This window comes from Leptonychotes weddellii, chromosome 3, assembly GCF_054177405.1.
Source record: "Leptonychotes weddellii isolate Sample4059 chromosome 3, ASM5417740v2, whole genome shotgun sequence".
Taxonomy (NCBI): Eukaryota; Metazoa; Chordata; class Mammalia; order Carnivora; family Phocidae; genus Leptonychotes; species Leptonychotes weddellii.
Window position 1 is genome coordinate 1244584 of NC_138371.1, and position 27674 is coordinate 1272257.

General features: G+C 55.3%; 1 protein-coding gene across 5 annotated transcripts in view; it reads left to right on the forward strand.

The window, feature by feature from the left end:
- Window positions 1-27674, forward strand: part of NDUFA10 (NADH:ubiquinone oxidoreductase subunit A10) — a 113414-nt gene that overhangs the window by 28079 nt on the left and 57661 nt on the right. Inside the window, exon 10 of one of the 5 annotated variants that reach the window (XM_081813267.1) lies at window positions 24740-25108. The exons of the other annotated variants lie outside the window; for them this stretch is intronic. Within the exon in view, the coding sequence (XP_081669393.1) occupies window positions 24740-24808 (69 nt within the window). The 3' untranslated portion in view covers window positions 24809-25108. Of the gene's footprint in view, window positions 1-24739; window positions 25109-27674 lie in introns of those variants that run through there. 5 annotated transcript variants of the gene reach the window in all.

Here is a 27674-nt window from a genome sequence, read left to right on the forward strand (position 1 = left end):
CGAGCAGGTGCGCGGCGCTCTGCAGGATGGTGGTGGCAGTGGGGGCCGCCCCCCCTCCCCGGTGCCTCGTTTGCACCAACGTCCTGCTGAGTGACGTTGGTGCATTTTGTTCTGTGTCATCACGTCTCCCACCTCCGTCCAGGCAGCCACCCTGGTGCTTGGGTTGGCGCTCTGGCTTCCTCTGCCTTCCCGTGTCTAGCGAGCTTGCGTGCAAAACCCGTGGCCCACCCTTCCGGCCCTGCCACCGCCCTCACCGCTGGGGCCCCCGCCGGGCCCTGGGACACGGGCGCTCTGGCTTCCGCAGCCCCGAGGGCGTCCGCCACCGTCCCCCCGAAGTTGTTTGTTGGTCCAGAGCACCGATGCTGTGGGCTGTAAGGTGGCGCAGGCATGGGGGATTTAAAATCAGATAAATACTCGATTACCTAGTGAGAAATCTTTGCCCTTTTAAATTTTTAAAAGATTCATCTGGTTCTTTCAGTGTGTTGATTTACTGATAATAGGTCTTGAACGTTTCTTACTTTTGGTGACCTCACTTTTAAACGAGGAAACAGTAGGCTGCAAGCTCAGAGAGTTTGGAGTCACCGACATGTGACGATGAGTAACTTTTTCTAATGCCCTCTCGTTTATGAGTGATGCTGGCTTTCCACTTGTGTTACTGATAAGGTTTCCTCTCTGAATGTATTCGGTTTTTCTAAATGTAAGCAAGGGATTTGGCGTGCAGCTGTGACCCGAGTGGGGAGGGGCCTCAGGAGAGTTGAGTGGCCGAGCTCTGCTCGCTGCAGTTCTGTGGGCACCAGGCCCTTTCATCTGGTTCTCCCACCCATTCACAGCCTTTGTTCATCAGCGCAGTTACTCTTTCCACTGAACACTTTGTGAGTGCGCGCCAGGGGCCACACTTGTCCTAGACACTGGGGACATGGCTGCCCTCATGGGGTGTACGTCAGAGTGGAAGGAAACAGTAGAACAGAGAACGTGTTAGATGATGGTGACGGGTGCTGTGGAGACAATTCAGTCCCCAGAAGAGGGTAGGGCAGAGCCTGAGGAGGTGGGGGCTGGATTTGGAGAGCCTGAGTCATGCTCCTGGAGCCCTGGAGAGCTGCGGGAGGTGAGGGGAGCCAGTGGGGTGAGGTGGGGAAAGGCCCAGGCGGGGAGGCGGGCAGGGACAGAGGTGAGGCATGGCATTTCCAGCACGTTGCAGACACAGGGAGGAGGCCTCCTGGGCCAGTGGGGCTCTGCAGCAGCAGAGGGAGGATGTGTGTGACATACTTCGTGATGGGAACATTCTGGTTTCTGACCTGACACTGGATTGAACAGGGGCATGCACAGAGGCTGGGAGGCCAGTTAAGAGGCTTAATAGGAATGTAGACCAAGGGGTAGTACGAGCTTGGACCATGATGGTCATCACAGAAGGTTCAAGAAGTGGTCAGATTATGGGTACAACCGACGGAGTCTGTTGAAACTTCATGTTGGAAGAAAGAGGAAAGTAAGGTGTTTGCTGGGTTTTGGCTTCGGGAACCAGAACTCGAATTGGAACCGGCAGGTGTCGCAAGACATAGAAATACAGGTTTCGGGGAAGGGTGAAGAATTTGACGGACATGTTTGAGATGCTTATGATACCCACGAAGAGGTGTTGAACAGGTGGTTACATGTGGTGAGTTGGGGTTTGCAGATAGGAGGGAGTTGTCCGCGTATGATCGATGTTTGGCGTCACATTGCTGGTTGAGGTCACCGGTGGTGAGGACAGGTAGAGAAAGGAAGACCGTGAGGTCAAGAGGTTGAGGGGACAGCAGAGAACCAGACCACGTCACTGTCTTCAGGGAGCGTGCATTCGAGTGTATGTTTATTTCAGTCATTGCTTTTACAAGTGGGGGATTGGTGGTACCTACAGGAATTTCTTCTCTTGGTGGATGTCTGTTAGTGAAGGTAGCTTTGTATATATTTCTTTGTGTATAGGCAGGAAAGAGTGAGCCGGACTATCCCAAGAGAGTAGGACTGGTCCCCAGAGCACGTGTGACTCTCATCACCCTGCATGGGGATTGGGTGGGGGCCGTGCCCTGCCGTCGAGAACAGGTGGGGCGTGTGCAGCAGCACAGACAAGACCAGGTATGGCTCCTCCGTGGTGGAACAGCCTGCCACGCCATGGAGGGTGTTCTTGCAGTGGGTGGGACCTCCAGGCGGCCCTGCTCAGAGCAGGTAAACTCCCAGCTGACCCCCAGCCCCAGCCATCGTAATGACAATTGCGGACGCACAGGGACTGTTAGAATTACCTCCGTATGGAAAGTGGACATTTAAAAGTCCCAGCATGTAGAAGGAAAAGAGAAGTGCATGCTGGCAAGTCATGACAGCTCTGTTTCTCCCTAATCTTTATACCGCCGTTTCTTCCCCTTGCCTCGATGGGTCTCTAGTTCGTGGGTGAGTAGGTACAGCGGTGGCTGTCCCGGTCTTCGTCCTGCTCACGGAGGACGTGCTCAGTAATCCACCAGCAGGGCTTATGTCTGCTCTGGATTAACGTCGATGTTCTTTCTTAAGAACTTACGGAAGTTGCATTTTATTATTAGTTGAATTTCCCGGTCACGTGTGGGTATTGAGTTTTATCATGTGTCTGCCCTGGATGATTTTTTTTCTCCTTTTTCTGTTCATGTGGTCAGTTATATTGATTGATTTTCTAATGTGAGACCAACCTTGGTTTTGTGGAATAAGTCCCACTTTTGTGTGTATTATCCTCTTCGTATGCAGCTGAACCTAATTCACATTTAAAAAAAATTTTTTAAATTTATTTTTATTATTTAAAGATTTTATTTGACAGAGAGAGAGCAGGAGAGCACGAGCAGTGGGAGCAGCAGAGGGAAAGGGAGAAGCAGATCCCCTGCCGAGCAGGGAGCCTGATGCGGGGCTCGATCCCAGGACCCCGGGATCACGACCTGAGCCGAAGGCAGTCGCTCAACCAACTGAGCCACCCAGGCGTCCCCTAATTCACATTTTTAATTTAGGATTTTTGTACCTATATTCTTGAGAAACTGGATGATAATTTCCCTTTCTTGTGACATGCTCCTGAGAGTGGTCGTATTGTCTGCCTCATGCTGACATCGACACTCAGTTGAGGTGGTACCGTCATTTCTACTCTGTGGGAGAGTTTGTGCAAGATGAGCATCACGTCTTCCTTCAGCGTGACAGGGATTGACTGGTGGGGCTCCACTAGAATATTCTACACTCTGGATTCAGTTTCTTTCATAGACATGGAATATTCAGTATTCTGTTCGTCCTTGGGAAAGTTGTATTTATCAAGGCATTTTCTGCCCCCATGGCATTTAAATTTTCTAGTTTCTTGCATGGAGTTGTTTAAAATGCCCTCTTTTGTGCTTTTAACTCGGTCAGGCCTGAGAGTGCCCGTCGTCCCCGTCTTCATCCCTGTGGCTGGTCCTGGTGTTTCCCTCCTCCTTTGCTCTTGGAAGGAGCTTGTCATTCAAGGACATTCAAGACAGTGATGACTGTTCTTTATTTTTTCTATTTGCTGTTTTTCAAACTTTTTAAGATGAATAGGGACATCGTTGATTTTTCATCCTGTCTTGCTCTTGAATAGATACGTTTAAGGCTGCACATGTTGCCCTCTGGATTTGGCTTGATCTCCTAAGTCTTGATGTTGGGTTTTCCTTATTCAACTCAGAATATTTTCTAATTTTAATCTGATTTCTGTTCTGACCAATATGCTAATTTGAATTATACTGGATAACTTAAAAGCAGTTGGGATCTTTCTGATTATCTTTTTGTTACTGATTTCCGGCTTAATTCTACTCTAATTAGAAACATACTTTGTATAATTTCAGTCCTTGGATGTGATTGAGACTTACTTTTTGGCTCAGCATTTGGTCAGTTTGGTGACGTTTTGTGGTCTCGGAGGAGAGCGCCCCTTGCTCTGTGCTGTGTGTGGCATCCTGCTGGAGTCTCGAGGTGATGCATGTTGTGGCGGGGCTCACGTCGCCTTTCCCCATGCTGGTCTGGGTCTCCTGCGGGTCTGCTGGGCAGGCTGTGTGCAAGTCCACCGCTGTGGAGGATTGGTTCCTTCCCACGGTTCCAGGCGGTTGCGCTGCGCACACGCCGGGGTCGTGTGTGCAGATCGAGCGCTGCTCTGTGTGCCCTGAAGCCTCCCTTGTTGTGGGCGGCGCTCGTCCCCAAAGTTTGCTTTCTTCAGCAGCTGTGCGGCGCCTTCTGCGGTCTTCCCTCGGCGGCCTTCCCGCCTGGCTGGGTGTCTGGCAGGCGCTGTGCACCCTGAAATGCTTGGCTTCGCATTTCGTCCCGTCTGCGTGCTGGGACTGTCCCTGTCCACACTCAGTGCAGCTGCTCATGGGCTTGTGTCTGAGGAGCTCCTCCTTCTCAGTGTTTGTGTGTTTCTTACCTGCTGTCTCTGTTTTTTCCTTTCTGGCCCTCTTTTGGATTAGGGGGTTTTTGTTTTCATTCTGCTTCCTCCCTCTGTTCGCTTCCTAGCTGTCATTCTCTTAGTGGTTTTTAGTAGCCAGTCTGGTAATTAAATATCCATCCTTGATGTATTGAAGTCCACGGGGAGCTAGGTCTCTAGTTCTGGAACAGGGGTCTCGGGGCTCTTTCCTCCATTTGCCCAACTCTTGTCTTTTGTGCTGTTTTTGTCATCTGTCTCACTTCCCCGAGCGCTGTGGGCCCTGGAGACATGATGCTCGTCGTTGACTGTGGTCGGTGCCCCTGCAGCTTTGCCCCGTCCCCCCTGCTCTCTGTGCTCTCACTCCACAGCCTGAAGAATCCTGGCTGACAGAAAATTTTCTTCTTAAATGGTTTTCATGATCCTCATTTTATCTGTTTCTTATTTTGGAATGTTTCAAGTTTACAGAATTAACAAGAGTAGAAAAATAACATTGGCTGAACCATCGTGAGCGCTCCAGATGCCCTCTTAGCTGCAGTCAGTGCAGAGGTGGTTCTCGGCGTAGGGCACCTGCGTCAGCCCCACCCGGCCCTTGTGGGGATGAAGGCTCTCGTGCCCCGTGCCAGGCCTCCTGCACAGATCTTCTGGGGGTGGGGCCCAGGATCTGTTCTAAGGAGAGAACCCTGGCTTTAAGGTGTCCTTCTTGCAGATGGACATTCTCCTTCACAACCACAGAGTAGCTGTCAAGGCCAGGAGGTTCACGGTCATATGTCCCGAACTCTAATCCGTAGACCCTTCAAGGTCACCCGGTGTCCCAGAGATGCTCTGTAGAGCAGAAGGACCTGGTGCAGGAGAACTTCTGAGGAGGGCAGGACAGGCAGTGTTTGAACGTCCCTCCGTTTGGTTCTGTTTGCTCTTTGCCCAGGACTGGCTTCAGCTGTCGGCCTTCCGTAGGAGCCTCATGGAATTGATCACGTCTTCCCTGCCCAGGGCTCCGTGGGTCCCCTGGCGGGTCGTGCCGATTCGGGTCACTTGGCGGCGGTGCTGTCTCCACTCTCAGTTGCTCTCTTACTCCTTGTAACTTATATATGTTCAGGGGGAAGTACTTTGAAACTTGGTCAATGTGCATTTCCTCGTCAGACTTTCACCCGGTGGCTCAGCTGTTAATGTGACGGTCACCCAACTGTCGCCTTCCTAGTTCCGCCAGCGCCGCTCTCTCTTGTCCCTGGGCATCCACTTCCTGGGTTGTGTCGCCGCGCACTGCCAGGGTCCCCTCTTTGGCCCATACGCCTCTGTTGACCTCTGCTCCTGGGTGCCGGCGACTGAGCTCGCGGCAGCCCCGTCCGTCCCGGGGTAGCGCAGCAGGGTCTGGCCTCCTCTTGCCCAGCCGTAGGCTTCTCACAGGGCGAGGGGCCTGGCGCCCGCGGCCTCGGGGTATGCGCTTCCTGAGGTAACCGGCGTGTGACCTGTCTCACACACGCTCGTGTGTCACGCTGAGCACCTTCGTCCCAGCCCCTGCTGGCGCCTGTGCGTCTCTACTTTCGTCTCTGCTCTGCTTGGGGTCCCTAACATTCTTTGGCTGACGTCTTTCTCAGTTTTCAAAAAGACTTGCCAGGACCTCTTCCGTGTGGCCTGCACTCCTCTCCGAGGGCTCCCCTTCTGGGGCCCCAGTCAGCCCTGTGGACCTTTGCACGCGTTCTGTGAGCAGGTGCTCTTCCGTGTGGTTTCCATCCCGTTTCTCCGAGAGCTTCAGCCGGGCATGTTCTTCTCATGGGGCTTCCAAGGTGCTAGTCTTCCCAGCTCTTTCTCATGTGCTCCTAGACCCGCCTTTCTTTATTTCCATGTTTAATTGTAATCCTAGCCCTGTTTGAGTCTAGAATTTCCATTTTTTATTATGTCAAGTTATCTGCTGAAATTATTTTGTCCCCTGATTACTTGAGCACATTCATCACAAAGCTATCTGGTAACCGCACCGTCTGGACCTCTTTTCGATCCGTTTAAATTGCCTGGCTCTCTCCTGGTCCTTTCATGGTTGGTCATTCCGGCCTGTTTTTCCGTGTGCCTTGTTTTTCTTTCCTTTAAGTGCCAGTCATCGTGAAGATGGCTGGACACTCTGGATGACGTTCTCTTACCTTGGGAGGATGCAGGTGCTATCTCCTGGCAGGCACTGAACTTTGGGCAGGTTGCTGGAGTCCATCCCCAGACCAAGCCACCTGATGCCCAGCATAGGTTTGTGAGGTCCGCTCTGCTTGCCCTGTGCCCTTCCTAAGGAGGGCAAGCTCAGCGGGGCCCCGCCCTGGGGTGGGTCCTGACCTGCCCTTCTGTCTCCACCGGCCCTTCCGCTGTGGGTCTTCGGGCTCCCAGTTATCCCTGCAGGAGTGGGTGGGTCCTGGGGAGGGGGGCCCTGCAGGGACCAGGCAGCCCGCCTCCTCAGCTTTCCTCCCTGGGGCCTGGGACCTCCCTGCCTTGGTGCCTTTGCACACAGGTGCTTTCCACACGGTGCCCGTCTCTCCTCGTGGCTCAGGAGGGGCGCGTCGTCTGCATCGGTCCCCCAGGAGCTGAGTATGTCAGCCATTTTAACCACAGACATGCTGGGGGATTCGGCAGTTTTCCATCGTTATTGTGTTCCATGTGTTAGTGTCTTATTTTTAATTTGTGAGTATTAAGAGAATCTATTTTATTGGACTTATAATTTTAGTTAAATGCTTAGAAATGCTGAAATTTTTAATTAATCTTTAAAAATTTCTAAGCATTAAAAGAATTTCAGAAATGTTTAAGCATTTTAAAGAAGCACTTTTAGAACAGTGTTAGATTTGCAGGGAAGTTGTGAAGCTGCTGGAGAGTTCTCGTGCGCCCCACACCCCGTTTCCCATGATGACGTCTTAGGTGAGTGGTGTATTGTGGCAGGGGACGGACCAGCGTCTGTCCAGTACTGTTCACTGGAGTCCACACCACATTTGATGCCCTGTGTCTCCCTGATGCCCTGTTTCTGTTCCAGGACCCCATCCAGGGACCACAGGACTGAGTTGTCATGTCTCCAAAAGCTCTGTTTGGCTGTGACTGTCACATTTCCTTGTGTTTAGTCTTTATGACAGTTTTAAAGGACAGTCAGGTATTTTATAGACTGTCCCTCCGGTGGGGTTTGTCTGACGATTTTCTCAGGGTTAGCCCGTTTGTGTTTTCGGAGAGGTGAAGTCCCGTTCCCATCACATCACGGACCACACACACACCACGTCACCGCTGGTGTTGGCCTCGACCCCCCGGCTGCGGCCATGCAGGTGGTGTAGGGATGAGCGATGAAGCCCTTGTGCTGATCTCACACGCAGCTGCTGCGGGGCTGGGGAGATCCGTGGCTCCCAGAAAAGGGGTCCCTGGCCAGGCTGCAGAGCTCCCATCTAGAAATGCTCGAGGGAGCAGCAGGTACGGCTGGTCGGCCTCCGAGACACCTGACATGCTGGTTGGTTTCCTGCTGGAAGACAAGTGAGCAGTGTGGGGATGTTTCAAAGACTTGTTTCTTTCAAGAGGAGGAATTGTTTGGTGTCGGAGCGGAGGGCATTCTGTGGCTACTTACTTCCTGGAACGAGTGGGTCGGTGGGCGCCTTTATGGCATGGACCCTCAGAAGATGACTGTCCTGCTAGGCTGTTTCTCGTTTTCTAGGAAAAAAAATATTTTTAATGTTGAAAATGTGTTTTAGTTAAACACCAACAGCATGAGAAGTTTCTATAAACCTGACTCATGTAATAAAGGTAATAAAATTACTGAAGTCACACCTCATAATTTCATGAGGAACTTAAAATGTATTTTCAGTGTGCTTATATAGACACTTAGGAAACAGGGGCGTGGTGCTCTGCACATTGTAATACATCCATTATGTATTATGCATATTTTATAGTAGACCGTGAACTTGCTGGTACTTGTGGTTAAGAATTATTGGAGGGCACTTCTGATTCTTGGAAGCAGGAGCAGTGTGCTGACCTTTTGTTTTTAATTAAGTGTTATAGTCTCCCTTTCTCTTTTAGGATGTTTCTGCTCTTTCTGTCTTTGCTGTTTTGGGTCAGGGTTTAAATTTCTTTTTTACTTACACCAGCACTTTCTGAATCTTGTGGATGGGATATTATTTCTTATATTTTTCAACGGCTTCTTTTTCTTTAAGCATCTCAAGTATAGTTCCTTCTGTTCTGCATCTGGTAATACCAGGTTTGGAGGACCTTCAGACTTCATCATTTATCGTTTCCTCTAATTCTAACCTGTGAGGGCTTATTCCCTTCTGTGTTTTAGAGACTCTGGACACTAAGTTCTTGCTTTGTGGGCCTCGCTCCGTGGGCACCTAGTGAGAGTCCCTCCTAAATACAGGATGCCCAGTTAAGTTTGAATTGGGAGAAACAATGATGTTCTTTTGGTGTGTGTATGCCCCTGACATTTCATTCACCCGGGCATCTGACGCTGTTCGGTAGCTCTGGCCTCCTCGCTCCCGTGAGGACAGTTTGCTGCTGCCAGCCCCGAGACTCCTGACCAGCAGGGGCTCCAGGCCCCCGAGGTGGTGAGACTGGAACCCCCACCCCCGTGCGAGGACAGACCGTGGCCACGGATTCCCCAGATGGCAGCTGAGGTCTCCTTGCAGGGTGGGGGCTCCCTTCCCTTCTGCCTTCCACGGAGGGTGCTGCCCTCCAGGAGCTGTGCTTCGGTAAGGAAGCCCCTCCCCATGCCCCACCTTGCACGGACCGTCGCACGGACCAACGGCTTTGCCTTCCGTCTCCTGGCAGCTCTTCCCACGTCCCCAGGGCCACGGAGGCTTCAGCTCGCCACTCTGGTTTTCAACCTGCTCTTCATTTCTAGCCCCTTGCGATTTCTTGCAGAGCTCAGCAATGCATTTAAAAGCATTTCTAGAGGTTTTATATCAAGGGCTTTCTCAGGGCTTTGGGGCTGTTATTTTGCTGGAAAGGGAAAGCCTCTCTGAAAGCCGGTTCGGGTGCTGGTTCTGCCTGTATCCATGTTAGAGAGGATCTGAGCTGGAAGCTCTATGTCTCTCCAGGCTCAATAGGTGTTTGCTCAGTGAACCCGCAGGATAGAGAATTCATTAAGTCCCCGAACCTGAAGGCAAGAAAGGAAATGTGGCTGATGAAAAACTGTCTCCTGTTAGCATCGGAGAGTCCTGTCCAGGAGACATAGTCAGACGTCGTGTGGGAACTAAGATATTTCTAGGAGTGACGGTCTACCCCTGACACTTGCTGCTAAGCCTAACACTGCCTCCACCCCCCAGAACTGTCACCTCCCCATTTTACGTTTACTCCCTGTCCCTCGGCAAGTATTTGTTGTTCCAGGCACTGTTCTCAGTATTGGGGCCACATCAGGGACTAAAACAGTCTTGCTGTCAAGGAGCTTGCATCCTGGTTGGGGAAGGAGGGACAGGCGATAAACTAATACATAGCGGGGCATCGAAGTGCTGCAGGTGGGAGGTGTGCTGCAGAGGGGTGACCCAGCCGCACCTGCAGGCAGGGCTTCGGAGGTGGAGGCAGTCTAGGAATAGAAGAGCCCACCGTGGTGAAATGAGGGGGTGGGGCGGCAGGCAGGGCTGGAGGTGAGCTCGGAACCTAGCAGGGCATGATCAGAGGGGGCTGTAGGGAGTGCCGTGAAGCCTGGGTTGACGTTTTCATGAGACTGCAAGCCAGTGCGCTGTTTTGAGAGAGAGAGAGCATCTGAATTATGTGCGGGAAGGATTGCTCTGCTTGCCAGGTTGGGTTCTGAGGGTGGGGGCAGAGAAATGGGGGGGTGTTTGGGGAGTCTGCGTGAGAGACGGGGGGGTAGGGAACGTGGCTCTGACCCCCCGGGGCAAGCTACGTTCCCTTACCCAAGAGTCCCTGTATATGGTACCAGCGTTGCCTTTTCCCGGGAGTCAGATCTGTTCTTATGTTCAGGTTTACAGCTAAATAGCAATTGCGGAAGGTTCCAACAGGAGGGTGCTCGAGGGAGGGATGCGGCTGCAGGGGTGGGGACGGGTGCCTCGGCCGGCGCTGCGTGTGCTGTTTGTCTCACTGCTTTCCTTCTAGACCTGTGGTGGGTTACAGGGCTGGGAGCAAGTGTAGACACACTAGAAGCTGTACTCTAAAGTGGACGGGGCGTGAGGTGCAAGCGGGGCTGACGGATCACGGGGGTTTGTAAGAGCAGATGCTGCTTGTTCGGACGGTGGCTTTCATCGTGGGGCCTCAGGCACACTTAATCATGGACACCTGTTATTGACCCTATGTTCACTGAATTCACTGATGAACTGGATGAACCCAGAAAGGGTGGCTCACTAGAGAACTTTCCAGGGGACACCCTGACGCCCCAGACGCCTGTCCGCCCTGTCTGCACGCTGGAGTGGCGCTTGGGTCTAACCCGCGTGTCGGCCCCGTCCTGGTTGTCAGTGGCACTCCCCGCAGTGGCCGTCCCAGGCTTATAGAGCATGAGGACCTCTGGGAACACAGGGCGCCCCCCCTGCCAGCCTTTTACACCTGCCCCCATGCTTTATTTCAGCCCGGGCCTCCTTGTCAGAGAAAGACTCTGCCTCTTTCATGACATTTAATTGGATTCTGCAGTGACAGTGACAAGTGCCGTCGGCATAGCTGTTTGAACCGACTGCTGACCCATTTGACGCGGGGGGCTTGGCGGGGAGCAGAAGTGCCGGGGCCACCAGAGCAGCTGCCCCTTCCTCCTCCGCCTCAGTGTGCCAGCCTGGGGCCTGGGCCGGTGGGCCGGTGGGTGGCAGGCCTTCTTCCTGCACACTGTGCCAGAGCTGCCGCAGGAGGGGGAGGGAGGGGTGGGTGAAGCAGGCGAAGCAGAGGAGCTCCTAGAGCCCGCAGGCCCTGCCGCCCCTGGTCCCTGCGGCCGCCAGCCCGGCTCCTGTTTACGTGCCGCGGGCAGGTCAGGGTGGTGCAGGCTGCTGGACCTTGAGGGGAGAGTTGGGATAGAGTGGTGGAAGTAGGCTTTCCCATATTTGGTTGGGCCGTTGTTTTATTTCGAAAGGCTGAGACGTTCTCAGCCTGTTTATAGGACGAGAGCCCGTAGGAAGCGAGGGAGAAGGTGCAGGAGGGCCAGAGGTTGCGGGGGCCCGGAACGGATCCGGGCGCACCAGGCGGGTGTGGCCCCCCCCCCGGAGGAGTCCCACAGTGCTCCCACAGGGCCGGCCCGCTCCTGCGGGAGGAGCCACCGAGAGGGGAGCGGAGCCCCACTCCATGAGACCAGGGTGGAGCAGGCGCTTGTTGCATCAGAGACACGCCCTGCTGGTAGAGAAGCTGCCGGCGGGGGAGCGTGGGGCCCCGCAAGCTCAGGCCAGCACCCGGCGCTCACACCAGCCTGTACGTGGCTGCTGGTTCCACAGCCTCTTGTCCCTGAGTGAACCTCCCTGGCACTCCTTCCAGCTGCAGGTGTAGAGGGTAGATTGTAGCTCTTTGACTTCCCGCAGTTACATTTGCATGCCTGTTTAGTGTGGTGTCCACACGTGATGTGATAGCTGATGAGTCTCGGGACAGTTTCCCAGAAGATGCTGTGACGAGCTGTTACAGGTAACAATCTGCGGCTACGGAACGTTCTTGGTGTCACATTTGCGCGGTGGTGTGTGTCCCTGTGGATCCTGTCGCCTGTGTGGCTTCTCTTGGAAGCCAGTCAGTGGGGACGACGGGAGGCCAGTGCTCACCCTCCCACATAGTGGCCGTGGACTCTGGACCCCTGCCCCGTACCTGGCCTGCCTCAGTGTGTTTGGAGGGTCAGCTTGAAGGAAAGCAGGCCCGTGGTGGCCAGCTGTGTCCGGCTGCCTGTCTTGGGTCCCCCAACCTAAGCCTCCCTCAGCTGAGGGAGACCCTTGGGGTGAACATTCCCACTTCCTCCCATGGCTGGGCAGACTCTGTGGCACCGGGGCCTGCGTCTGGGCGGTGTCCAGGTCACAGGGTTCATTTTGCTTCTTGGGGTTTCATGATTTTTACTTTTGCTTGTCCTCATAGAATCTGAGGTGCCGTTTGTCCTTGGGCACAGCAGTCTTACACCCTAAAAGTGGCCCGTGTCTCGGGAGCTGATGGACTGGGGGCTCAGCTCTGTGTTTCCTTCCTGCTCTGACGGCCTGGAGTCAGGCTCCCAGGTTCCCGCTGAGCACCGAGGATGGAGTTTGTGCAGCCGGGGTGTGGCGGGGCCGCCGCTCACTGCAGAGCAGCCCATCGCCGGGAACTCTCCTGTGCCAGTGTCCATCTGGTGCCCCTTCACTGCACGCCCAGCGCAGATACTGTGTGGAGGACTCAGGGACAGACCCGGTTCCTGTGCCCTGTGGGCTCGCCCACCAGTGGGAACCACACACACGTGAGCACAGCACATGGTGTAGTTCCCAAATTCATGGTGGGGATTCAAGTGTCAGATGCCAAGAATCTCGAGATTTACAAGATGATGGTTTGCCAAGTAGAAGAGGGGCCTCCCCCCGTTTTGGGGGAGAAGGAGCAACATTTGTGAAGGCTAGAGGCAGGGTGGCTGGTTTGGGGGTACCGAGTCACGTATTATGTGAAAGAAAAGGAGAAGAGGTAGAAAGGACTTTTATCAGTCCTAAATTTATGATGATCTGTGGGCTTTATTTGGGATTAGTCATTGATTACAAGAAATCCTCTGAGGTGAAACAGTGGGGCTCAGAGGTTGTTAGTTAGCTCAGGGTAGCACCCTAACGAGGGAAGATGTGGAGGACAGAAGTTCGGGGTGATGGTTCGGAAGACGTTGTCCTGGCCGGTGAGGGCTTTCTGTTGGCAAGTAGCAGGTACGCAGCATGGGCTAGATTCTTGGAGGGCCTTGATGCCCTCGTGCTGGTTGGCAGTAAGGAGGAGAGGACCTCTGGAGGGCTGGCTAGGATGGAGGTGGGGTGCATAGGACAAGGGGACCTGGGGCAGGGGTGAGAGTAGAGAGGCAGGGCTGACGGGGAAGCTGTGCACAAGGACAGCTAATTTCGAGTGTTGGCGTATGGGCCTCAAACTGCTGCCACAGGAAGGCCGGGTTATTCTTCCCAAGTGTGAGTGAGCCGCCAGGCGCAGAGAGGCTATCTGAGCTGGAGGCCAGAACGTTCCCTGGAGGGCACATACCGGGCTCCAGCCCGTTGCAGCCCCTTGTGCACAGCAGCAGAGGGGTTGCTGGGGCGGACGCCGTGCACGCCTGGGTTCGGGGTCCGTGCGTGACAGCGCGGGGGGTGGGGTGAGCATTTCCTGCTTAGCTGTGTTGGTGACCTAGGGGTGCAGACGAGTGAAGACAGACCTTTTCAGGACAGAAAGGATCTAAGATTCCATATGAATAGGATTTGTAAATTTTGGTTTTGTGTTGTTGATCCTGTGACCTGGGTGTTTGTTCCGCTCTCTCGCTGCTCTGGCCGGAGTCAGGGTGGCTTTCATGTGCCCATCATACTCCATGTGACTGCCTGGGCAGTCTTAGGTTTCTCCCGAAGGGACGTTTGCAGAGGGACACGAGTGTCTGGAGTCTCAGAATATTTATCCATACGTTTCCCATTCACTCGGCCCCCTTTCTGTCATTGGAACGGACCTGTGAACACTCCCGTGAATGCTCACGTGTGCATAGCAGCCTGCTAATTTTTTAAGTCATTTTTCAAACACTGTATTGGGTCACTTTTTATTTCTGTGCAGTCCTGTGAATTGGTTTCTGCTTTAGCGATTCGGTGTCTTCAATTTAGGGAGGCCAGATGCTATTAAGATACTGTGCTCCCTCCACAAATCCGATTGTGTCCGAGACAGTTGCCAGGACGACAGAGTCTTCGCTTTCTCTCCTGCTATTTTTATTTCTTTACTATCTCAAGTTGTTTTTGTCTCAGCACCAAGTTAGCATTGTCTAGAATAGCGATGCTTCATAGCTGGAATATGTTAACACCGTGTGCTCTTGCCTCTGTGGGGTTCGCTTGGATAAAGACAGACTTGCAGTAAGCGGGAAGCCTCGGGGTCAGTTGACCTCAACCTACTGACGGAGAAAGCTTCCTAGATTCTTCTTGACGTTCGGGCCTCAGAACTTAATTTGGTACCTGTTTTTTGTGTTAAATTACGGATTCTCCGTTTAGAAGTTGTTCAGTTGAGTGTGAGAGGAATTGTGTCTGCAGTTGCCCTTCACTCGCGGGGCTGGAGGACACGCTCGTGTACGCTGCTTCTGCAGCTCTTTGTGGAGCGCGGGACTGAGACTCGTCGGTCCGCGTTCCCCGTTGTTTAGCTTCCTGCGTGTGGAAGATAACCTGCGTCCCCTGGGCAGGAAAGTTAGTGTAAAACATGGACTTCTCACCGGGTGCCCTGGGTTGAGTGTGGTTGCAGATTATCACGTGCTGTCTGGGGCTCTGCTCGTGCCAAGTCACAGGGTGACGTCCTCGCAAACAACCTGACAAACCACGGGTGCCCGCGTTTTGCGGTGTGTGCCCTCAGTTCTTCTGTTTGAGAATTTCTAGAAAGAATACTGTTCAGGTATTTAAACAAGGGCTTGAGTTAGGAGCTTTTCCACTCACAGCTAATATGAGTCATTTAAAATGTATACGATACTGTGATTCTTATGGCAATGGATTTGGCAGCTAAATACGGATGTATTTGTAACAGACCATGGTGTTTGTGCTAAAAATAGAAGACGCTTATTCTTAAAAAGATGGCTTTTGAAAATTGTCTTTGATAAGACAAGATTGGGGGGTTGATTTCAGAGTTTTTAGACTTGATTTATGCTTAGCAATAATGGAAAATTGGGGAAATTGTATATCATAGAAGTGACTTTACTAAAAAATTTCTATAATGTTCTTTAAAATTAATGAAAAATTCTTAGAGCTCATTATCATTTATATGCAATAATGGCTAACAGAAGTTGGAAGTTGGAATCCCCAAGTCACTCCAGACTTCCTTAGCCGTTTGCGCTCCTCAGAGCATCTGGAAAGAGCAGAGTCTGTTGTTCCTGATACAGCCCACTTCCTACTCCCAGTGGGGTGAAACCGATCCAAAACAGGAAGGGCTTCATTTGATCCTTTTTAAAAAACTCACCTTTTTACAGTCCTATAACAAAGGACTTGGTGCTGGAATTAACACATCTATTTTAGTTCTCCAGCAGAGCTCAGCTAAGGAACGGTGAGCTCCCATGAGCAGCCCTGACACACCTGCCTGGAGCCAGAAGTTCTCCAGCAGGACTTTGCAGTCAACCTGAAATGGGGTGGGAGACCCTGAGGGCCCACCCCCCCAGGCCAGCGTGGAGTGGGGGCCGGGCCCTGAACACGCCAGGCGCCTCACAGCTAGAAACTGGAGAGCAGAGCTCCAGACGGACGGACTGGGGGGCAAATGGAACATTGGGGGGAAGGAATGGAATTCAGTAAAAATGAAGGCAGCATGCGGGTGAGACAGACAAAGCTATTACGTCATTTTCCAAAGCTATCGCACACTAGGTATTGCGGTTTAATTCAATCTGTGTACGGTGTTGTGGAAGATATTCCTGGGCTTGAGACTTGAGGGTCCAGCCTGCCGCCTGCAGCTAGGTGGCACGGGCAGGTCACTTGACATCTTTCCAAGGAGAGACAGCACCCACCTGCCCCTCGTGGCGCCTGCGCGTGTGAGGCGGGGCTGGTGGTGGGATTAGGTGACTGCCCACTCGCACTGACAAGCAGGCAAGTGACTGCACTGGGCACCGAGAGGAGAGACGAGGGAAGAGAGGACAGTCACCCTGTCAGCGTCAGGGGGCTCCTGGAGGAAGCGGCAGGAGCTGGGCAGGAAGAACTGGCCATGGGAAGCGTCCCCAGAAGAGCAAGGGGCGAAGACGAGGCAGAGGCTGGGATAGCCGGTCACCTGCTCGCTCAGGGAGGACTGCCTGGGGAAGCTTGAGAACCCGCTGCTCAGCCAATGGGGGGTCTGTGCCAGCGCTGGGGCTGGCTGCCCCCTGAGGGCTGTTTCCTGAGGGCGTCCTGCCACCTGTCCTAGGACTCCCCGGACGCTCTTCCCCGGCGCGATTTCTCACCAGGCGGCGGTTTTTGCCGCACGTCTCCGCAGAGGAGGACGGAGCTGGCTAGTGAGCGGGGCTGCGAGAGCCGGCGGCCGTCTCGGCAAGACCCAGAGCACTGGCCCGAGGGGGCCGTGCGGGAGCGAGTGGCTCGGCGGCCTTTGCCCCTGCCCTCTGGCCCTGGGAGCGGGGTTTCCCTGGGTAGGGGCGAGGGTCCTCGAGCGGGGGACCTGCTGTTTCTCACCTCACACTTCAACCCTGAGCAAGTGAGGTTCAGATTTACATCTTACTTTTCTCTTTTCCTGGCTTCTTTTGGCTTACTTGATCATCTTCTTCTGTTTTATTTCTGCTGCTGACTCATTAACTGCATCTTTTGGTTTCACCGTTCACGACTGGTCTGGGCTGACAGTGCATGCCTGTCCCTCGCCAGGGTCTGCTCACGCGCAGCCAGCCACATCCCGCCAGCCCACGCACGGCAGGCTGACTTCTGTCCAGCTCCCCTGGCCTGTGCCACGGTCAGTTACCTTTAAAACGAGCTAAGGTGTTTTTGTGACCTTTCGCCCTGGCTCATAGCTGTGCTGTGTGGGGCGCTGTCTGTGCAGGCCCAGGCCTCCGTGTGGCGGCCCTCGGGGGGCCCGAGTCACCCCCTGTGGTAGCTGCTCCCACCGCCCGGGTCTGCCGGCAACGCATCGTTAGCTCTTGCTCGACGAAGATACCCGTACTCCGGTTGGTTTTCGGAGATGGAGTTACCCAGTGTAGACTTCTGAGTTGGCCGCTCATTTCCTCCGACACCCTGAGAGCCCCCGGACCCCTGGCCGCACGGCTTCTGTGGACAAGCGTGCAGTCCTGCTGTGTGCCTGAGGGACCTGTTCTCTCTGGCTGCTTTTGAGACTCTCTCTCCGTCTCTTTATCACTACTTCCCCGCCACCTGGTGACCACGTGCTTCCGGGTGGTTTTCTTTGTACTTCTCCTGCTTGGGGTTCACGGAGCGTCTCCGGTGTGAGCAGTCCATCATTTCCATATTGTTTGTAACATGTTTAGTCATGATTTCTCCAGGTGTTGTTTCTTTTTCCCTTCTGGGGACTCTTGATAGTTCGTGAGCCACAGGTCACTGAGACTCCATCCGTTTGTTTTTGGCCTTTTCTTCTTCTTTCTCTTTTCTCTTGAATAGTTTCTGTTGTCCTGTCTTCAAGTTCACAGATGTTTTCTCGTGTTTATATAATGTGCTATTAGTTCCATTGTGTTTGGGTCCTCCAAGAAAGGCAGCTGGGATAGGGTCAGATGTTGAGGAGACTTTGGGGAAACACCTGTGAAGGGTCAAGGGGAGAGATGTGAGGTGCAGGGGAGCCCGTAGTCCTCAGCGCCGTGTGACGTCTGGGACAGGAGAGGGAGGGAGGCAGGATGGCGTAGCAGCAGTGCAGGTGGATCTGGCCAGGCTGGCGGGGTGGCCCCGGGCCGGCGGGGTCCCGTGTCCTGCAGGCGGGTGCCTTCCGTTGGGCGTGGCCCAGCGTGCCCGGGGGTGGACACGGGCAGAGCAGGTGCTCTGGGCAGGTCAGCTGCATACTGCTGTGGCCGCCACACCCATCCGGTGGCATTTTATTTCAGAAGTCTTGTTTTTTTTTTAACTTTAGAAGTTTTGTTTCTTTTTATGTTTTCTGGTTTTCTTTTTTTTTTTTTTAAAGATTTTATTTATTTATTTGAGAGAGAGAATGAGAGAGAGCATGAGAAGGGGGAGGGTCAGAGGGAGAAGCAGACTCCCTGCCGAGCAGGGAGCCCGACACGGGACTCGATCCCGGGACTCCAGGATCACGACCTGAGCCGAAGGCAGTCGCCCAACCAACTGAGCCACCCAGGCGCCCTCTGGTTTTCTTATTAGTTTCACTTTTCACTTAATTCCCTGAGCATACTGAATCTTTTTATAATAGCTGTCTCAGCGGTCTTATTTTCTAATTCATCATCTTCGTTACCTCCGAGTCGGCTTGATCTCTTCTCCCCTGGATACGGGTTACATTTTTCTCTTTCCAGGGCTGGAGACTTTACAGTGGTCACTGTCCATTGTGAGGTCTCTGTTTTTGTGTACTTGATCTTGTTTCGTTCCTTTGAGGAGCGTTAGAGTGTGTACTCTGGCAGGCAGCTAAGATACGTGGAAATCAGCTTAAGCCTTTGGGGCCTGGTATCTTAGCTTTCTGGTGAGTCTTGAGCAGCCTGACTTGTAGGGAAGGGTTAGCCAGGTACCCGGGTGTGCGGTGAGCCCTGGCTGCTGGGAGCTCAGTCCCTCAGCCCTAGGGGAGCACCCAGCAGCCCCCAGGAATGCTCTTTCCTCTGGGGTCCTCTGCCCGCCTCCGTGACATCACCCGACACGTGCAGGGTCGTGTACAGCCACAGACCAGGTGCGTCCTCGTCAGTTTGACAGGCCTCTTTTTCTGCCCACGGCCCTCTAGCTCTCCACCCACAGATGCTAGCTAGCCTGACCTGTTTGTCCAGTGTCCGTGGTCGGGGAAGCTGTGGCCGGTACGTGGCGTGGGTTGGTCTGGTGGCCCTCACGTGGCCCGTCCCCAGCAGCAGAGCTGCAGCCAGGGCTGCTGGGGTCCAGGTGGGCTGCAGGCCGTGCTCTGCACTGTCTTGTCGCCCTCACTGCCCGGCCTGCCCTCTAAGCCGTTTCCTCCTCTCTGCTGACCACGTCCTGTCTGTACCTGAAGCCTCTGGTCTTGTGGGTCAGGCCCGGTTTCTCCATCCTCCAGCGCCTCCGCTTTCTGACTAGCCTTACATACTCTGTATTTCATGAGGTTAGAGAAGATGGGATTTATCCATGCCCCTCAAGACCACTAGGACACAGTGGGCTTCATGTGTAGAGGAACTCAGAGTTTTTGCCCAGGAGAATGAGTGAATGTGTGTAATGTACTCTCAGCTGGGTCTGTCCAAGCCCCCGGCACGTGAAGCTCTGTGGAGCGTCCCCGCTGTGTGCGAGAGCGAAGCGGCTGGGAGCAGCCTCGAGTGTCACCTCCTCACGGCACAGATCCCAGCCCGGCTTGTACCACCTTTGCATACAAAAGGTACCTGTTTCTGCCGCCTCTGAAGCCTCCCCTGGAGCTGCCTGGCTCACTTGTCCCCTGGTCCCCTCGTCGCCGTGGTCACTTTCTCTTAGGGCAGCGGACAGCATGGTTTTTTAAGACGAGCCAGAGAATAAATAGCTGAGCTTTGCAGGCCCCGCCCCCTCCGTCACAAGGACGCAGTTCTGCCCGGGCGGAGTGCAGGCAAGCGGCGGGACGAGCCCTGGCGAACTTGTTTGTACAGAACAGTCGTCAGCCGGATTTGGTCTGCGGGCCGTAGTTTGCCGACCCTGCACTAGGCAGTAAATAACAAGGGAATGTGGGAGCCCTGACTCACCCACAGTGTGAGCAGAGCGTCATCATCTGGACCAGAGTCTTGTGCATATTAAATTAAAACCCATTCTGATTGCTGTGTCAGCATCTGTTGTTTATTTTCTCCTTAAGTAAGCAGTTCCAGTTCTACAAGTTCACCTTAAGCACATAAATCTGGAGGGGCACATCGAAGGGTTATTTCTCATCAGGAGCGCTCAGAGCAGGGGTTGGCCACTTGGGTGGTGATGGGCCCACAGGTGCGTGCACGGGCCAGAGGGGCTGGTGGCCTAGAGGGTCGGGGCGGACTCAGAGCCGGAGGACATGGGTTTGCAGTCCAGCTCCATGGACATTCTAGCTGTTGACCTGGACAAGCTACTCAGCCTTTCTTTTGTGGAAAAAAAAAAAGAAATCTGTGTGCTAGAAAATACAAAACATCTGAAGAGCATGCAATTAGCACTAACTGACCTTCCTTGTCCCCCAGCCCCCGGGCCCCTGCGAGGCAGCCCTGCGAGAAGTTCCTTCTGCATGTACCCTCCCAGGGATGGCGGGCCAGCAGTGCGTGCGTGTGCGTGCGTGTGCGTGCATGGCTGGGGCGTGCCCAGGAAGCTGTTGCGTGCTACTTACCAGGAGGGTCAGGGATATCACAGTTTCCACAGTTGTAAATGTTAGTTGAAATTAGGCATGACCTTTGACACACAGATTTTGCACAATTAAATAATCTAGGGAAATTGGGAATGATTTTGCAAACACTGTGGTGCCCTGACTCTTTTCGTCTGTCCTGTGCCGGTCAGGATGGTGCCAGCAGGAGGAGACTTGACCCTGGGGAGCAAGCTGCTGTGCATCCAGGCTCCTGGTCCCTGGGCTACGGGGCTGCATGCCTCCCCCACAACCGTCAGGGGGGCCGCGCAGGGGGAGCCCGGGGGGAAGCCCAACCTCATGCCCCTCCAGGAGAGCAGTGGCCTCTCTGGGCGGCCCCCTGGCGCAGACTGCTGGGCTCATGGGGCGTGGGGCCCACTCAGCACGGAGAGCCCCAGGTGGGCCAGCTCACCACCATTTTGGGCACAGGGCAGCTTGGCCACCCCCTGGACGAGAGCTTTGAATATGCATCTTTGTGGTTTGCAGTTTTTCTCTTTAGTAAACTCACTCTTCGACTTTTAATGGAAAATGGGGAAGGTGGGGAGACAGCCTCCTGAAAGTATTAGACTGGGCACGGTGCCGCCAAGTCAGATGTCTAGCGCCGTTGTCCTCGGGTGCTGTGTGCCATGTGGGACTTCGGACAGGGAGCTGGATGGCCTTGGTCGTCCTCCTTCCTCCCTTCCCTGTGTACCTGCAGCCACGCCCAGGCCACTTCAGTGTGTGCACCCCTCCTCCTCCTCCTCCTTCCCGTCCCTGTCCTCCCTCCTCCTGCTCCTCCCCCCTTCCTTCCTCCCCCCTCTTTCTCCTTCCCCCTCTTCCCCACCCCTCCTCCTCCTTCCTCCCCATCCTCCCCCTCCCCCACCCCCCTGCTTCCTCTAAACACTTCATAAGTAACCGTTGGTGTAATATCTTCACAGAGCTTTTGAATGAAAACCTGTAGGTAGTGAAGAGGGGGCCTTCCACTAGTCAGAATTTCTTCTGAAATATTTTCCTGTGCAAGAAGGAAAAAATTAAGATTAGAAGTAAGTTCAGCTGGGAGAACCAAAAAACACAAGCTAGAATATTTGTGGCTTGAATAAACTAGGTGGTTATTTCTCCTGCACAAGGCTGGAGGCCCGTGCCCTGGAGGCACCTGGCAGCCCCATCCCACAGAGCTCCCCCAGCTAACGCCGCGCTCACCGGGGGTGGCCCTTGTCTGTGTGGGCGGCCGGCATCCACCTTCTGGGGAACTGGTGGAGGGAAGGAGGAAGAGTAGGAGGTACGGGGCGGGCTGACGGCCCTTTTCCCCAGCGGCGCACCTGCAGGCAGGTGTGCGGGGAGGGATGGTTCCTGAGTGGGAAGGTGGCGACACACTCTCTTCTCAGGATATCGCAGGCATGTTCTCTCACGTGACAGGTGTGAACTGGGTTTTGGTGGTTTGCAGGTTTATTTAAATGAGCAGATGCGGATAGGAAGTAACGGAAAAGAAAAAGCTTATTTTTGTCTTCCCTCGGTGTGAAATGTTCCAAACGGAAACCCTCCCTGGGGTCCCTGTTAGCTTAAACGTGCTGGAAAGGGACCCTGAGGATCTGGAAATCAGAGGCCCGCGAACTGCTGGCCCGAGCGGTCCCGGGAGCAGGTGTGTGGGGTCGTGCGCAGCTGCTGCTGGTCTGCCTGCCTTCAGTTGCTCGGTGGCTTAACATCCACCCTGCCAAGACGCGAGCAGAGCCCCGCTGCTGCCGCACGCCAGCCCTTCCTCTCGGCTGCGCTCTGGGGCACCTCCGAGCCCCGGGGACTCCGCTGACGGAGGCTGGGGACTGCTGCTGTCGAGCGGCTCGCCGCAGGCGTGGGTGACGTTTGAGAGCCTTCCCGAGCTCTTCCCCTGACAGGTCAGAGCTCTGTTCCCTGCACACAGTGCTGGGGGTGGTCCTTCAGGAAGAGAAGTCCCTTTCTGGTGGGCCCACTGTGGGGACGCTGCAAAGCCACACTGCTCTTTCCTGCTGGGGCTGTTGTGCCATGGCGGCCGTTTGCTGGGTGTTCCTGGATGGGGGCCCCGGGCGGGGGCGGGGGGCGCGAGCCCAGGGCGCTCCGGCCTGCCCTCCCTCCTTACCCTGTTCTCAGCGGGTTGCCCACTGTCTCCCGCGGCCGGGGCCTCTCCATCAGCGTGCCCCCTAGTGTGAACAGAAGTGCCCCAGCGTCTCCATCACGAAGGGCAGAGCATCCCTGTGTGTGTCCTGGGAAGCTGCTTACCTGTGTTGTCTCAGGGCTCCGGAGGTCGGGAGTAGGAGATCAGGGTGTTGGCAGGGCTGTGTTCCTCGTGGACACTTGAGGGGAGGGTCTGTTTCCTGCCCGCTTCCAGCTTCTGGAGGTGCCTGCACCCTGTGGTTTGTGGCCCCATCACCTGGCCTCCGCTTCCGTGGCCCCATCTCCTCCTCTGGTCTGACCTTCTCATGGGCCCCTTGTGCCGACCCTGGGCCCGTGTGGACAATCCATGTGCTCCGCAAAGCCCCCTGTGCCGTGTGAGGTCTCGCAGGCACAGGATCTGGGGGTTGGGGCATTGTTCTGCCTGACACAGTCTGCCCTCCTTGGCACAGGGACTCTGTCACCCCCACTCTGTGTGCACAGACACGCGCTCTTAGTCGTTGTCGTAGTCTCAGCTTCCCCGAGCTGCCCCGTCCCTGCCCAGACCCTCTTCATCCACAGGTCAGCGTCTCCATGCATCTTCCCTGCGCTCTTCCCTGGGCACCCTCATCAGTTGGGGTGGCGTCCCCTCTGTCCGGGCTGCTGGGTGCTGGCGGCGTCCCCATGGATCCTCAGCACAGCCCTGCCTCTGCAGCCTCAGGCCCAGCTTTCCCACTGCCCCTCACCTTCTCCATGCAGTGTCCGCGGTCAGGCTGGGCGCTCACCTTCCCTGGGGCCACCACCTGCCCTCCGCCTGCTCCTCTGGTACGCAGGGCTTCCCGGGGCCCGAGGAAGCCAGACACGGTGTTAGTCCCTGTGGCCCTCGCCCGGGCATGCTGCGGCGGCTGCACCCATCTTACGCCCAAGCGCTTGTTGCGATCAGAGAGCGGAAAAACTGACATCTTCCTAACACTCGCCGTGTCCCGTAGCCTGCACAGCAAACTGGGCGCCTGCCCCCCCCAGAGTGCCCCCCTCTCTGCGGGCAGCCGCACGCACACGCCCCCCGCTGGGCTCCTGCGGTGCTGCCGTGGCCGTGGGGCTGTGAGGCCTGCCCCCTTGCCAGTCTCTCCCCAAGACTCTGGGCTCCTGGGGAGCTGGGTCTCGTCTTTTGTCTTCCTTTTGGATTCCCAGAATGCTCCTGGCACGTGGATGGCCCCATTAACAGGGTCTCCCGGGCCCAAAAAGCAGAGCCCCCACTCTGAAATGCACAGGCTCAGCCCCCCGCCAGCCCCTGGCAGCCCAACCTCCGCTGCGGGCTACAGAATCCCCCTGCACACCTGCGTGACGGCACTGGAGAGAGGGCGTGGTGCGGGGCCTCAAGCCGGCCAGTCGTCGGAGCTCCGTCCGGTGTTGGCGGTGGCGTGCGGAGCCCCCGACTCCCCTTGCCGTGGCTGTGCTTGGCTGCCTTGCTGAGTAGGTGAAGGGGAGACTGATTTGGTTTTTTAAATACTTTAGTACTTAAGGGCAGAATGTGGAAGATTTTTGTATGTAGTATGTACAAATCTGTTTATCCACATTGATTTGAAAACATGAAGAAGTAAATTCAGTATTTTGTTCCACTCATGTAACTTGGCAAAACAGGGTGCTCGAGTGTTTCCCTGGCCGTGCGCAGCTCCGTCGCAGGCCCGCCCCGCACTGTGGCCACCAGAGCCCACGGCCCCTGGCTCTTGCCGCAGACGCCTTTGCCTGTGGGAGTGGGCCTGTGGCCGCGTGGCGTGGTGTCTGGGCCCCGTGGGAGGGCCGGCAGGAGACCTCTGTCCTCCCAGTCCCATTGCCGCCCCGACAGACAGCCCTCCCGGGTCCGGTCCGCTTCCTCCCCCCGCTCCTGGGAGCTCCCACTTAGCTGGGGCCTGGTGTGCACCGCCCTCCTTTGTCTGCTTCCATAACCTGCCCCAGAGATGGCGGAGGGCGGAGGGCGGAGGGCCCCGTCGTGAACTCACCTGAGTTCTCCCCAGTTTGCTCTTCCAGCCAGAACACTGCTGAGAGCAGCGCTCTCTGCAGGTGTGAGTGGGTTTTTCCAATCATGACCCTCAAAGCCTGAGAACAGACGTGCTGCTTCCTAGGCCAGAGGCCACCCCAGGCAGCTGCATGTTGTGGGCGCACGTGGGCCAGCAGGGCTCTATTCCCGCGGGGCGCTCACACTCGCAGCAGGACATGCCGTTGAGCCCCCGCTGCAGCGAGCTGGGGCCTCGAGTGCCTTGTGAACCCTTGTGACCATGGCCTTCCCTCCCACAGCTGCCCGGCCGCAAGTACTGCCCCGGGTACAACGCGGACGTGGGCGACAAGTGGATCTGGCTGAAGTGACGGGCCGTCCTTCACGGTCTGCATCCCGATGGCGAGGACACTTCCCGTCTGCCCCGCTCCTGTGGACTCCGTGCTTTACAGTGTGAGGTTGGAGGAGGTAAACAGCCCGAGAACGGCACCGTGGGAGAATCGGCCTGGCCGGGAGCAGGCTGCCCTGTAGAGTAGCTGGCGAGGGACGGGGCTTCTTGGTTTAGGAGGCTTTGCGGCCTTCTGGCTTTATTTGGCAATGATCCATAATTATCACTGGGAAGAAAAATCTGCTATTAAAAGACCAGATATTACTGGAAGAATTTCGTTTCATTACAGTTGTGTTCTGTGTCATGCAGAGTTGGTACTTGGTTTCTTCAGACATCAGGAAATGAAACCGATGCCGCGGCGTTTCCCTCCATCCTCCCTCTGCACCCGCACACGTCACGTATGTGTGTGCACACGCGTGTTTGCTTACACGTCACTGACCGTGTACTGTGATGGGTTTGGTTTATTGAGACGGAGGCCAGGACTCCGAGGGCTTCTGAAGCGCTGATCCCGCCTGATTCAGCAGCATAACCACGGCGGGGTGAGCAGGGACGACGTGAGGGGGAGAGGCCAGAGCCAGGAAGAGGTCACCACGTGTTTACGGAGCTGGCCTTGACATTCCTCCCTGGGAGGGGAGCGCAGGCTCAGGAAGCACAGGAACGAGCTCTGGATGGAGAGGAAGATCCCATTTCTTTACTTTACGTAGAAAGCAAAAAGAAAACTTGTTGCGAGCTCCTTGTAGAGGTGAGTGTTTCAGGGCAGCTGGCGGCTGTGAGCGGAGAGCCCTCTCCCTCGGAGCTGCCCCACCGGCCGCGCACAGGCCCCTGGCCGCCTGCGCCCGTTGAAATTTAGGTGCTTGAAGTTCATGCAGCATAGAGTTCGGTTCCTCGGCCACACAGGCTGCGCTGGCCGCGCTCGGGCACTCGCTCCCCATGCTCGCCCAGGTGCTCAGTAGGCACCCACCCGCCGTCCAGTAATGCTCAGTGCAGAGGAGGCCGCAGACCGCTCTCCAGCCCCTCCCCCTCCCCAGCTTCCCTGCTCCCCTCCCCCTTTCTTCCTTCTCCTGACTTCCCCTCCTTCCTCTGCTTTCCTCTCCTCCTCCCCTCCATCGTCCCCCTCCTCCCTCCTCTCCTTCCTCTCCTGTTTGCCCCCTACTCCCCTTCCCTCCCCTCCCCTCCCCTTCTCTCCTCCCCTCTTCTTCTCTTTCCTTCCTTTCCCCTTCCCTTCTTACTTTTTGGGGGAGGGGGTGTTTAACAGTTGAAAAGAAAGTTTCCCAGCAGCGTCTGAGTTGGAGTCAGACTTCAGTGTGGAAGCTCTGCGTTTCCCTGAGACACCCTGCTGTAATCGCTGCGTGGGAGTGCACTCGGCACCCAGCCAGCTGTGGGGTGTCTTTGGACTAAGTGCCTCACAAACCATTAAGGAGAGGAGGAAGGAAAAGAAAAACATCTTTAATTATCTTGGCTGTTCCTGATGTCTCGGCTGTAATGAGCTCGCTCTCCACGGCAGCGTCCCCAATGGGTGGCAAGCCTGCCATGTGGTCAGGACTGCTTGGGTGGGAGCCGGCTCTCTCCGAGCGCGGACTCGTCCCTCCCAGCTTGTGTGCACGGCACCGGGGGCCACGATGGAGCCCTAGTCTCACCCCTGGGGTGCGCGCTCCCTGCCGGCCTGCACACTTGGTGGTTTGTAGGTGCTGAGAAAGGCTCTGTGTCACTTCCCGGTGCTTCCCGTGTGAGTGCTGGGCAGAGAAAAGCAAATAAACAGTGACCCAGCCGTCTCTCCAGATGGAGACCTGGAGGGTTTAGTGGACGCCCGTGTGGGGTCTCCTTACTTCAGAGCAGCCGTGATTTAGTTTCACAAAAATGCTACAATGCCTAAAAGCTGCAGAGTTGGAATGACACCATGTGTGTTTAAAGACTCCGTGTTGGAAGGTTCAGTGCTTTGAGGACCAGGAGTGATGTCAGTGTGGCCATGTGCTTTCAGAGGGAATTAGCTACTTATGTCCACCTTGCAAGCAGGCCTTGCTGGGTGTTCCTGCGGCTGCCTGGCTCTGCCAGCCCGGCTCCTGCAGACGAGGTGCGTGGCCAGAGCAGCAGGTGAGGAGGCCTCCCCCTCAACGAGCAGGTGTGGCAGCAGGCTGGTTACTTTGGGTTCTGGACTACAGCAGAGACAAAGGAAGCTCCTGTCCTGCTTGCCAAAACCCATCTTGTTTGTCAGAGCTCAGTTTTTTCAGCAGCCGGCTGGCCACTCGTTTGGCTTGGGATCTGTGTCCTGTTTACCAGCTACCCGTTTCTGGGTCGGTGGTTCGTAGCTGTGCACCTGTCGGAACAAAGAGGCAGTGGGCAGCTGCTTTCTCATAGGAGGGCACGGTCCAGGCTCACACCGGGTGCAGATCTGCAGCATTTGGGGGCTTGGCAGGGTAGGGGTGGAGAACGAAAGCCACAATTACTGTCATACATTTGGGCTTTTAGAGGAAAGATGCGTAGGCAGCAGCCCCTGGCTGGTCAGGATTCGATGAATGGAAGTATGTGCCCCAGTAATCTAGGTTTTATATCTGGACAGAAATAAAAACTAGGAACCGGAGGCTTTGCATTAGGAAAATCACGAGCCAGGAAACAGAGGCAGAGACTCTCAGTCGTCACCCCCATAAGAGGGATCATCTAATACTATCTTGGATTTCATAAAGGAAAGGGCACTGTGATGTGATGTGTCCACCACTTGAACAGGGAGATATCCTCAGGGAAAGGCCTCCCCTCTGTCCTCCCCGATCCCTGCCTGGGTTTGTTCTGATGCCCCGTGTCGGGGACCCCCACCTGCGTTCCCCCGGGCTGCAGAGCCCTGTTAGAAACCCCTC